This window comes from Somniosus microcephalus, chromosome 10 (assembly GCF_052327205.1).
Source record: "Somniosus microcephalus isolate GS21.2 chromosome 10, FLI_Smic_1.0, whole genome shotgun sequence".
Lineage (NCBI taxonomy): Eukaryota > Metazoa > Chordata > Chondrichthyes > Squaliformes > Somniosidae > Somniosus > Somniosus microcephalus.
In genome coordinates this window covers 232351658-232363941 of record NC_140996.1, presented here as the reverse complement: position 1 = coordinate 232363941, position 12284 = coordinate 232351658, and the positions used below count along the sequence as shown (strand labels likewise).

Sequence of the window (12284 nt, the reverse complement as noted above, 5' to 3'; positions counted from 1 at the left end):
GCCTGCTCTTTGTGGCGATGGGCTTACAGTCGGGGGTGAGGTTAGCAAACAGTGGGGGGGGTGGGACTCTGAGTGTGGAGAGGTTGCATCTAGTGCGCGGCGGGCAATTTGGAGGCTGCTGGCTGCGGACTGTGAGTGGGGGGAGGGGGCCACCGTACGCCATCGTAACGCTTTTGAGGTGGCACTGGAAATCCAACCCCAGTAGAACGGCAGCGCAAAGGTCGGGCAGGACCAGGAGTTTAAAATTATTGAACACAGTCCCGTCTACTACTAGTGTCACCACGCAGTAGCCGCCAATGTCCGCTGACTGGGACTCGGAGGCCATAGAAATCCGCTGGTGCGCAGGCAGGACTGGGAGAGAGCAACGCCGCACCGTGTCGGGGTGGATGAAGCTCTCTGTGCTCCCGGAGTCAAAAAGGCAGTTTATTGCATGGCCGTTTACCTTAACGTCCATTTTGGACCGAGCTAGCTGGTGCGGTCTCGTTTGGTCCAGCGTCACAGAGGCCAGCGTAGGGGTCGGTGTGTCGCTGCGAGTATCAGATGGGGGGGGGGTTGGCGGTCTGCTGCATCCCGGCTGGTGTCCAAGATGGCGGCGCCCATGATTCCCATGTGGCTGGAGTCGTCCAAGATGGCTGCTGCTGCGGTGGTTCGCACATGGCTGGGGAGGCCCAAGATGGCGGCTCGCACGGCCCACACGCGGCGCTGCTGGCGTTCGGGGTGGCTTTGGCCTTGCAGACGCTGGCGTAGTGTCCCTTTTTCCCGCAGCTCGAGCAGGTTGCATTCTTCGCCGGGCAGCGCGCTCTGGGGTGTTTGGCCTGGCCACAGAAGTAGCATTTCTGGCCTTGGGATACTGCTGTCTGGCTTTGGGACACTGCTGCGGTAGTTGGGCCGTTGTTGGGCTGTGGCTGGGGTGGCACGGTGCTATGGGGCTGTCCTACCGTGTCCCAGGTTGTCGTTCCCCGCGGCGTCCACGGTGCAGAGGAGTAGGCATCCATGCCCCGGAAGGCTGCGTCCAGCGTTAGTGCGATGTCGGAGGCTTTGTCGAGGGTGAGGTCACTCTGCTCCAGCAGTCGCTGTCGGGTGTAGTTGGACCTGTGGCCCGCTACGAAGGCATCCCGGATCAGTTCCTCCGTGTACTTAGTGGGCGTTACCGCCTTACACCCACAGGCCCGGCCAAGCACGGACAGTGCTTGGAGGTATTCCTCAGTCGATTCCCCAGGTTGTTGCTTGCGACTCCCCAGAAGGTGCCTAGCATATACTTCGTTCACAGGGCGCGTGTACTGGGTCTTGAGGAGCTGGAGGGCGGCTGTGTACGAGGTCGCGTCCCGGATGACTGAGTACACTCGGTGGTTCACCTTGGAGATCAGGACAGACAGTTTGTCCGCATCCGTTTCGACCGCAGTGGAGGCAGTCAGGAATGTCTCGAAGCACGTGAGCCAGTGAGCAAACTTGGTGGAAGCGTCCGCTTCCCGACTGTCCAGGTCCAGGCATGCTGGTGTGAGGATCTTCTCCATTATAAAAAATTTAGTTAATAAAATTGATACGCCATCAATTACTCAAAAGACTGAAGTTGAGCGAGTAACAATCAGGCTTTTATTAACTAAAGAATGAAGGTCTTGTCTCGAGTGGTCGACCCGTCCAGAATACTAAGGGACTGGGAGGTAGTCACTTATATACCTGGAATAGTGGGAGGAGTCAGCCGAGGCATGTCCAGACCTGTACCTAGTGGAATACACATACAGACACAGACAGGTATGACAGTGGTTTACCACACACGTTTCCTACATTACAACAGTGACTACACTACAAAAAGTACTTCATTGGCTGTAAAGTGTTTTGGGACGTCCAGAGGGGGTGAAAGGCGCTGGAGAAATGCGAGATCTTTCTTTTTATTATGTAACGTGTTGTATTTTTCTCTCTTCCCCGCTCTTCAGCTTTGTAGCCGACTCGGAAGGTGAGAAGGAGGAGTGGGTAGAGGCTCTACGAGAGTCCACGGCCGAGGCCTTGTCCAACTATGAGGTTGCCGAGCAGATCTGGGCGGTGGAGTCGAACACTTCATGCGTCGACTGCGGAACCCCCAAACCCGAGTGGGCCTCCATCAACCTGTGTTTGGTGATGTGCAAGAAATGCGCAGGTGAGACCACACCTGGGGTACCATGCACAGATTCGGTCTCCTTATCGGAGGAAGGATATACTCGCCTTGGAGGCGGTGCGACGAAGGTTCACTAGATTGATCCCTGGGATGAGAGGGCTGTCCTATGAGGAGAGATTGTGTAGAATGGGCCGATACTCTCTGGAGTTTAGAAGAATGAGAGGTGACCTCATTGAAACATACAAGATTCTGAGGGGGATTGACAGGGTAGATGCTGAGAGGTGTTTCCCCTGGCTGGAGAGTCTAGAACTAGGGGTCACAGTCTCAGGATAAGGGGTCGGCCATTTAGGACTGAGATGAGGAGGAATTTCTTCACTCGGAGGGTGGTGAATCTTTGGATCTGTGGATGCTCAGTCATTGAGTATATTCAAGACTGAGATCGATAGATTTTTGGACTCTAGGGGAATCGAGGGATATGGGGATCAGGCAGGAAAGTGGAGTTGAGGTTGAAGATCAGCCATGATCTTATTGAATGATGGAGCAGGCTCGAGGGGCCAAATGGCCGACTCCTGCTCTTACTTGTTATGTTCTTATGAAGTTCAGGATCAGCTCCCAGGACCTCCCGTCAACAGGGGGCGCAAGTGGCTACTTTCCCTGGGAGCTGGGCTTCAGTCTCTGGAGTGACCAGTGTTCCCAGACCGGGATCCACATTTTTAAAAATGTTTTCAGCAGTCGGTAGCACTCTCCTCTCTGAGTCAGAAGGTCGTGGGTTCGAGCCACACTCCAGAGGCTTGAGCCCCATAATCCAGGCCCGACACTGTCGGAGGGGCAGTACTGAGGGAGTGCTGCACTGTCGGAAGGGCAATACTGAGGGGCAGTACTGAGGGAGCACTGCACTGCCAGAGGGGCAGTACTGAGGGAGCTCTGCACTGTCGGAGGGGCAGTACTGAGGGAGCTCTGCACTGTCGGAAGGCAGTACTGAGGGAGCTCTGCACTGTCGGAGGGGCAGTACTGAGGGAGCGCCGCACTGTCGGAGGGGCAGTACTGAGGGAGCGCCGCACTGTCGGAGGGGCAGTACTGAGGGAGCGCCGCACTGTCGGAGGGGCAGTACTGAGGGAGCGCCGCACTGTCGGAGGGGCAGTACTGAGGGAGCGCTGCACTGTCGGAGGGGCAGTACTGAGGGAGCGCTGCACTGTCGGAGGGGCAGTACTGAGGGAGTGCTGCACTGTCGGAGGGGCAGTACTGAGGGAGCGCCGCACTGTCGGAGGGGCAGTACTGAGGGAGCGCCGCACTGTCGGAGGGGCAGTACTGAGGGAGCGCCGCACTGTCGGAGGGGCAGTACTGAGGGAGCGCCGCACTGTCGGAGGGGCAGTACTGAGGGAGTGCTGCACTGTCGGAGGAGCAGTACTGAGGGTGCGCCGCACTGTCGGAGGGGCAGTACTGAGGGAACACCGCACTGTCGGAGGGGCAGTACTGAGGGAGCGCTGCACTGTCGGAGGTGCCGTCTTTCGGATGAGATGTTAAACCGAGGCCTCGACTGCTCTGAGGTGGATTTAAAAGATCACACGGTTTTGAAGAAGTGCAGGGGAGTTCTCTCCGGTGTCCTGGGGCCAATATTTATCCCTCAACCAACATCACCGAAAGAGATGATCTGGTCATTGTCACAATGTTGTTTGTGGGAGCTTGCTGTGCAGAAATTGGCTGCCACGTTTTCCTACATTACAGCAGTGACTACATTATAAAACATTTGCAGGGCTACGGGGAAAGGGCGGGGAATGGGACTAGCTGTAGTGCTCTTGCAGAGAGCCGGCACAGGCACGACGGGCCGATTGGCCACCTTCCGTGCTGTAACCATTCAATGATTCACTTCAAAAAGTACTTCATTGGCTGTGAAGTGCTTTGGGATGTCCTGAGGCCATGGAAGGTGCTATAGAAATGCTAGTTCTGCCTTTTAAGGTGGGTGTTAGAAGCTTATAGATTGTAGGGGAAAGGGAGCCCTGAGTGAGGCTGGTAGATGAGGGAGAGAATGATATCCTAGCCCAGGAACAGTCGAGAGAGAGAGAAAGAATTACAGATCATTTTAGCAACGGTCAGTGTTCAAGATTGAAGTAAGGCCTTGGGATGTTTATAGCAGTGCCTTACTGTAAACATTACACTACACACCATTGCAACCTACGCAAGGGGATGTTGATGTGCGAGAAATGTAAACTTGTGTGCGTAAGAATCGGCTGAAGGATGGTGCATTTACCAGACACTACCAAATAAGGCAAGGCTTCTTTCAGTTTGATAAAGAGAATAGTGCATATAAAAAAAAAAAGCAGCTTTTGCGTTATGTTTGAGAGAGAATTGAGCGCATGCCTACGTTTAAAACTGCTGACAAAAACACCGCTGTAAAACTGCGTTAATACACTGAAGAAATTATACTGCGCTTTCTTACCTTGGGGTGGAAAAAATAAAGTGATTGTAACCCATCAGACTGAATTCTTTACTACTCAACTGAACAAGAGTCAGAGTTGTGGGTTTCCCAGTTTTGAGGCTGAGGGAATGGAAGGAAGGGAAGAGTTGGCGGAAGGAGCAGCGTGACGCACCTCGATTTCAGCACAGCGGCGACGCAGGGAGCAGGAGGTAAATGGACGTTTTTATTGATTGAGGTTGTTGCAATTCCATATTCCACACAGGGGAACACCGAGCCTTGGGCCCAGGGATTTCCAAAGTGCGAAGTCTGAAGATGGATAAGAAAGTCTGGACCGAACAGATGATTCAGGTACAGAAGCAAAAAAAACACACGTGCTGGAAATCTGAAAATAAAATACAGAAAGTGCTGGGAAACGCTCAGCCGGTCAGAGAGAGAGAAGCAGACTTAGGCCGGCGACCTCTCGACAGATGATTAAGGTGCATTGAAATGTGTCGCGCCTTAGGCTGTGTAGCCTGGTGTGAATGAGGAATGCGGCCGGATGTAGGCTACCTCCTGAGTCATAAGAATTAGGAGCAGGAGTCGGCCATTCGGCCCCTCGAGCCTGCTCCGCCATTCAATGAGATCATGGCTGATCATCGACCTCAACTCCACTTTCCTGCCCGATCTCCATATCCCTCGATTCCCCGAGAGTCCAAAAATCTATCGATCTCAGCCTTGAATATACCCAATGACTGAGCCTCCACAGCCCTCTGGGGTAGAGAATTCCAAAGATTCACCGCCCTCTGAGTGAAGAAATTTCTCCTCATCTCAGTCCTAAATGGCCGACCCCTTATCCTGAGACTGTGACCCCTGGTTCTAGACTCCCCAGACAGGGGAAACATCCTCTCAGCATCCACCCTGTCAATCCCCCTCAGAATCTCACACATATCAATTAGATCACTGCTCATTCTTCTAAACTCTAGAGTATGGGCCCAATCTACTCAATCTCTCATCATTGGACAATCCCCCTGACATGAATCTTGTCATTCATGTGGAAATGATACTGGGCGGCCTGCTGGTGGCGCTGTCCAGGGAGAGTATAAATACTCGGGCATGGGCCCAGCTTGCTCAGGACATTCTTTAACAGGAACTAGTGAAGGACGCAACTAGATTGCCATGTTGAAAAACAGTTGATTAAAGCCTTGTTTAATACTCAGACCAATCAGTCTGGTGAGCTTTTGTTGTACTCCCTCGATCCTGGCCATTTTTGCATCTAATGAAGAACGAGTGGCCTTGGCACGTATGAGGTGCCCAGGGGGGGTTTGCTCTGTTTTCCTTGTGAGGGGACTGTGCATCAGATGAAGTCAGATTTCTGGAAGGAGTTTAAAATGGGGCCATTTCAATGTTGCCGCATGGGGCGCTGTGTCACCAGGGGGCTCTCGGGTTTGTGAGGGTTCGAGTACAGGAACAAGGATGTCTTGCTGCAGTTGTACAGGGCCTTGGTGAGACCACACCTTGAGTATTGTGTGCAGTTTTGGTCGCCTTATCTGAGGAAGGATGTTCTTGCCATGGAAGGAGTTCAGCGAAGATTCACCAGGCTGATACCTGGGATGGCAGGAATGACGTATGAGGAGAGATTGGGTCGATTGGGCTTGTACTTGCTGGAGTTTAGAAGAATGAGAGGGGATCTCATTGAAACTTATAAAATTCTGACAGGACTGGACAGACTAGATGCAGGAAGGATGTTCCCGATGGCGGGGGAGTCCAGAACCAGGGGTCACAGTCTAAGGATAAGGGGTAAGCCATTTAGGATAGAAATGAGGAGGAATTTCTTCACCCAGAGAGTGGTGAACCTGTGGAATTCTCTACCACAGAAGGCAGTAGAGGCCAATTCATTAAATATATTCAAGAAGGAGTTGGATATATTTCTTACGGCTAAAGGGATCAAGGGATATGGGGAGAAGGCAGGGACAGGGTACTGAGTTTGGATGACCAGCCATGATCGCATTGAATGGTGGAGCAGGCTCGAGGGGCCGAATGGCCTACTCCTGCTCCTATCTTCTATGTTTATATGTTTGTGTATTGCTCGTTCTGGACTGGCGCTGTGATTGACCTTTTTCCCCCTCCCCGTACCTTCCCTCCATTAACAGATGTTCCAGTGTATCAGCAATCGGAAAGCCAACCTATTCTGGGCAGCCAACGTACCCCCCAGCGAGGCCATCAACGAGGCAAGCAGCTGCCAGGAACGCAAGCGCTTCATCAGCGCCAAGTTCAGGGAGGGAAAGTATCGCAAATACCACCTACTGTTTGGGAACCAGGAGGAGCTGAACAAGGTAATTGGAGCTGATCCAAGGGAACCCCTCTCGTTTAGACATGACCAAGTTGGGAACAAGGTAATGGTCAAGGAGTCTTGAAAACCACCCAAGGGACTCTCCTGGATTCGGGTTGGTGATTTTTTTTGTTGTTTATTTGTTCACAGGATGTGGGCGTCGCTGGCGAGGCCCAGCGTTTATTGCCCATCCCTAGTTGCCCTTTGAGAAGGTGGTGGTGAGCCGCCTTCTTGAACCGCTGCAGTCCGTGTGGTGAAGGTACTCCCACAGTGCTGTTAGGGAGGGAGTTCCAGGATTTTGACCCAGCGACGATGAAGGAACGGCCAATATATTTCCAAGTCAGGATGGTGTGTGACGTGGAGGGGAACTTGGAGGTGGTGGTGTTCCCATGCGTCTGCTGCCCTTGTCCTTCTAGGTGGAAGAGGTCGCGGGTTTGGGAGGTGCTGCCGAAGAAGCCTTGGCGAGTTGCTGCAGTGCATCTTGTAGATGGTACACACTGCAGCCACGGTACGCCGGTGGTGGAGGGAGTGAATGTTTAAGGTGGTGGATGGGGTGCCAATCAAGCAGGCTGCTTTGTCCTGGATGGTGTTGAGCTTCTTGAGTGTTGTTGGAGCTGCACTCCTGACTTGTGCCTTGTAGATGGTGGAATGGCTTTGGGGAGTCAGGAGGTGAGATACTCGCCGCAGAATACCCAGCCTCTGACCTGCTCTTGTTGCCACAGTATTTATGTGGCTGGTCCAGTTAGGTTTCTGGTCAATGGTGACCCCCAGGATGTTGATGCTGGGGGATTTGGCGATGGTAATGCCATTGAATGTCAAGGGGCAGTGGTTAGACTCTCTTGTTGGAGATAGTCATTGCCTGGCACTTGTGTGGCGCGAATATTACCTGCCACTTATCAACCCAGAGGGATGGGACTCTCCTGGATTAGGTTGTTGATGGGACTCTTGGGGTTGGTGATGGGACTCTTGGGGTTGGGGTTGGTGATGGGACTCTTGGGGTTGGTGATGGGATTCTCCTGGGTTGGTGATGGGACTCTTGGGATTGGTGATGGGGCTCTTGGGGTTGGGGTTGGGGTTGGTGATGGGACTCTTGGGGTTGGTGATGGGATTCTCCTGGGTTGGTGATGGGACTCTTGGGATTGGTGATGGGGCTCTCCTGGGTTGGGGTTGGTGATGGGCCTCTCCTGGGTTGGGGTTGGGGTTGGTGATGGGGCTCTCCTGGGTTGGGGTTGGGGTTGGTGATGGGGCTCTCCTGGGTTGGGGTTGGGGTTGGTGATGGGGCTCTCCTGGGTTGGGGTTGGGGTTGGTGATGGGGCTCTCCTGGGTTGGGGTTGGTGATGGGGCTCTCCTGGGTTGGGGTTGGTGATGGGGCTCTCCTGGGTTGGGGTTGGTGATGGGGCTCTCCTGGGTTGGGGTTGGTGATGGGACTCTCCTGGGTTGGGGTTGGTGATGGGACTCTCCTGGGTTGGGGTTGGTGATGGGGCTCTCCTGGGTTGGGGTTGGGGTTGGTGATGGGACTCTCGGGGTTGGGATTGGTGATGGGACTCCCGGGGTTGTAGCCCTGTTTATCCTGGATTGGGAATTCAAGTTAATCTGGCGTTCTCGGTCGAGCAAGATCTGTCTTCCTGGTATCAGGCGCTGCTGTCTGAGTTTTAGAATTTAATAGTGGTCCTTCTGAGATTACCCTGGACAATTGTCACTGCCGCTAAATATTAGTTTATGGTTTCTGAAAGTAATTTTTTGGAAAATATTAATTATTGTTCCTTCCGGGAAAGAAAACCAGTAAATCAAACGCCAAAGGCCAAACTGGTATCGGCAAATCAACATCAACATCTGCAGTCCCTCTCCTCGGGTCCGATCCCTTCTGAAGGATTTCTTCAGCTGGAATCACTTATTAATTAATGTTAAAGTATCTGTTTAACCTTTGACCCTCTCAAGGCAGCCGAGCAAAACAAAGTGTGTTTAGGAATTGGAAAAGGGTTTAACAGGTCAGTGTCTCCTTGGCTAATAGTGCAGTACTGAGGGATAGCTGCACTGTCGGAGGGGCAGTACAGAGGGAGCGCCGCACTGTCGGAGGGGCGGTACTGAGGGAGCGCCACACTGTCGGAGGGGCAGTACTGAGGGAGCGCCACACTGTCGGAGGGGCAGTACTGAGGGAGTGCCGCACTGTTGGACGGGCAGTACTGAGGGAGCGCCGCACTGTCGGAGGGGCAGTACTGAGGGTGCGCCGCACTGTCGGAGGGGCAGTACTGAGGGAGCGCCGCACTGTCGGAGGGTCAGTAGTGAGGGAGCGCTGCACTGTCGGACGGGCAGTACTGAGGGAGCGCCGCACTGTCGGAGGGGCAGTACTGAGGGAGCGCCGCACTGTCGGAGGGGCAGTACTGAGGGAGCGCTGCACTGTCAGAGGGGCAGTACTGAGGGAGCGCTGCACTGTCGGAGGGGCAGTACTGAGGGAGCGCCGCACTGTCGGAGGGGCAGTACTGAGGGAGCGCTGCACTGTCAGAGGGGCAGTACTGAGGGAGCGCTGCACTGTCGGAGGGGCAGTACTGAGGGAGCGCCGCACTGTCGGAGGGGCAGTACTGAGGGAGCGCCGCACTGTCGGAGGGGCAGTACTGAGGGAGTGCCGCACTGTCGGAGGGGCAGTACTGAGGGAGCGCCACACTGTCGGAGGTGCCATCTTATGCAGTTGGGACGGTTAAGGCGGACTTGAAATCTCGTGGGTTTTTAGCCTGGTCGCAGTTAGAGCTGCTCAGTGCTTCAATAGTTTGTTTTTATGGAGCCATTGCGGGTAGATGGAGTTAAGATGCAGATCCGCCATGATCTCATTGAATGGTGTAACAGGCTCAAGGGGCTGAATGGCCTCCTCGTGTTCCTATGACTGGGCTGACTCTCTGTCGGAGGGTTCAATGAATCTGCTCCCAAGAAACAGTTAAAGAAAAAGTTCCCCTTCACACTAAGCGATTATGCAACCTTACTTCCTTAACCTCAATTTCCTGTTTCTTTTTTTAAAAAGTATTTTAAACGCTTATTTACCTTTCCCCTCCCCGCTGAATGAGTTAAAGCTTCAATCGTGTCTTCTGTGAAGCTCCTTACCAATCCCTATGGTATCAGTCTCACTGCTTTGCATTACATACAGCACAGAAACAGGCCATTCGGCCCAACTGGTCCGTGCCGGTGTTTAACGCTCCACTCGAGCCTCCTCCCACCCCTCTTCATCAACATATCCTCCTATTCCTTTCTCCCTCGTGCTTACCCAGCTTCCCCTTAAATACTATTCGCCTCAACCGCCCCCTGTGGCAGCGAGTTCCACATTCTCCCCACTCTCTGGGTAAAGACGTTTCTCCTGAATTCCCGATTGGATTTATTAGACTATCTTATATTGATGGCCCCTAGTTCTGGTCTCCCCCCATGAGTGCAAACATCTTCTCTACGTCTACCCTATTGAAACCCGTTCATAATTTTAAAGAAGTAAAGTGCTAGTGGTGTGAGGGTCGAAGAGGAGTTCTTCAATAAGTGCACGTGTGGTCTAACTGAACGGCTAAAGCCCGTGCGGTGACAGAGCAATGTAAGGCTCGCGCGATAAAGAAAGAAAGAAAGACTTGCATTTCTATAGCGCCTTTCACGACCACCGGACGTCTCAAAGCGCTTTACAGGCAATGAATTACATTTTGAAGTGTAGTCACTGTTGTAATGTGGGAAACACGGCAGACAATTTTGCACAGTAAGCTCCCACAAACAGCAATGTGATAATGGCCAGATCATCTGTTTTTAGTGATGTTGATTGAGGGATAAATATTGGCCCCAGGACACCGGGGAGAACTCCCCCTGCTCTTCTTCAAAATAGTGCCATAAGTACAAAGAGAGAGACCACTCTGCCCATCTTGGCCGCCCCATCATGCAAGCTTCCTGGATCTTCAGTGAGTCTAAGGTCGTTGCTTCCAGTTCCAGAATTGGCTGAGTGGGCGGCGCTCTCGCCTCTGACTCATAACGGTCGTGGGTTCAAGTCCGACTCCAGCGACTGGAGCCCTTGATCTCGGCTGACACTCCGAGGGGGAGAGAGTTGTGGGGCCTCCTGTGGGTAGTAGTAGGCGAGAGAGAGAGGGGGGGGGAATGAGAGACATTCTGGGAAATAGAGAGAGGGGGAATGTGGGGAATTCTGGGAATGTGGGGAATAGAGGGGAATTCTGGGAATAGAGGGGCATTCTGGGAATAGAGAGGGGGGGATGTGGGGAATTCTGGGAATGGAGGGGATGTGGGGAATTCTGGGAATAGAGGGGAATGTAGGGAATCCTGGGAATAGAGAGAGTGGGAATGTGGGGAATTCTGGGAATAGAGGGGAATGTGGGGAATTCTGGGAATAGAGAGAGTGGGAATGTGGGGAATTCTGGGAATGGAGGGGATGTGGGGAATTCTGGGAATAGAGGGGAATGTGGGGAATTCTGGGAATAGAGAGAGTGGGAATGTGGGCAATTCGGGGAATGTGGGGAATTCTGGGAATAGAGGGGAATGTGGGGAATTCTGGGAATCGAGGGGAATGTGGGGAATTCTGGGAATAGAGGGGAAATGTGGGGAATTCTGGGAATGTGGGGAATTCTGGGAATAGAGGGGTATCTGGGGAATTCTGGGAATAGAGTGGAAATGTGGGGAATTCTGGGAATAGAGGGGAATGTGAGGCATTCTGGGGTTAGTTTGAGAGAGAGAAGCACAGAGGACGTGGGAGCTGGCAGTGTGGTAAGGGTTAACTGGTCACATGGTTTGGAAAATGCTCCAGACAACCAATTAAGAAAATCAGTTGCTTCTAAAATAGAGTCCAATCATGTTTCTTTTGCGTTCACGTCACAATATAATTTCCTGTTTAAAAAAAAATTGGAAACCCTATTTTCGCCCGCCCCCCCTCGCTAAACGGAATACAAGCCCTTTGGAGAACTCCTTGCCGAGTTTCGTCGGGGAAACGATATATTGCGGGGGGGGGGGTGGGGGGGCGAGAGAGTGGCCGAGGAATCCGAGATTAGTGCTCTCGAGGGCTCGCGGCCTAACTAAGGACAAAAGCCTGGGGGTTAGGGTTGTCGCCAACGCTCCGTCATTGTCCCCGGAGTCTCCAGGAATTGAAGATTAATCTCCAGGACACTGCGGGGAGCAAAAAAAACACGGGAGAAAAATCATAGGGTGCTAAAATGTTAATTTTTTTTTCAACTCTTTCGTTTACTAGTGATAACGTAGGATGTGCGGAATTACCCCTCGACCCGTCCAACAGGTTAGAGAGTTCGGACTTGAGACTTGTGAGAATTTACACCAGACACACGGGTGCTGTCTTTAACCTTTTATTGTTCCTAAGACAGATTCAAAACCCCAACCACTATTCGATCAGTCCACCAATAATATTACAGGAAATCGTCCATACAACCACCCACTGATGATCAGTCCAGCGGTGATTGTAGGTCCTCGTAAGCGAAAAGACCGGCCAGGCC

The 12284-nt window shown here is 52.7% G+C and overlaps 1 protein-coding gene across 9 annotated transcripts in view; it reads left to right on the top strand.

Moving 5' to 3' along the window:
- arap1 (ArfGAP with RhoGAP domain, ankyrin repeat and PH domain 1) overlaps nt 1–12284 on the top strand; it is a 295009-nt gene that overhangs the window by 153424 nt on the left and 129301 nt on the right. For all 9 annotated transcript variants that reach the window (XR_015079826.1, XM_085999757.1, XM_085999755.1 and 6 more), the window contains 3 exons: nt 1935–2134; nt 4771–4856; nt 6638–6820. Coding sequence is in view for 8 of the 9 variants with exons in the window: in XM_085999757.1 (XP_085855883.1) it covers nt 1935–2134; nt 4771–4856; nt 6638–6820 (469 nt within the window). In the remaining variant the exon portion in view is untranslated. The remainder of the gene's footprint in view (nt 1–1934; nt 2135–4770; nt 4857–6637; nt 6821–12284) is intronic.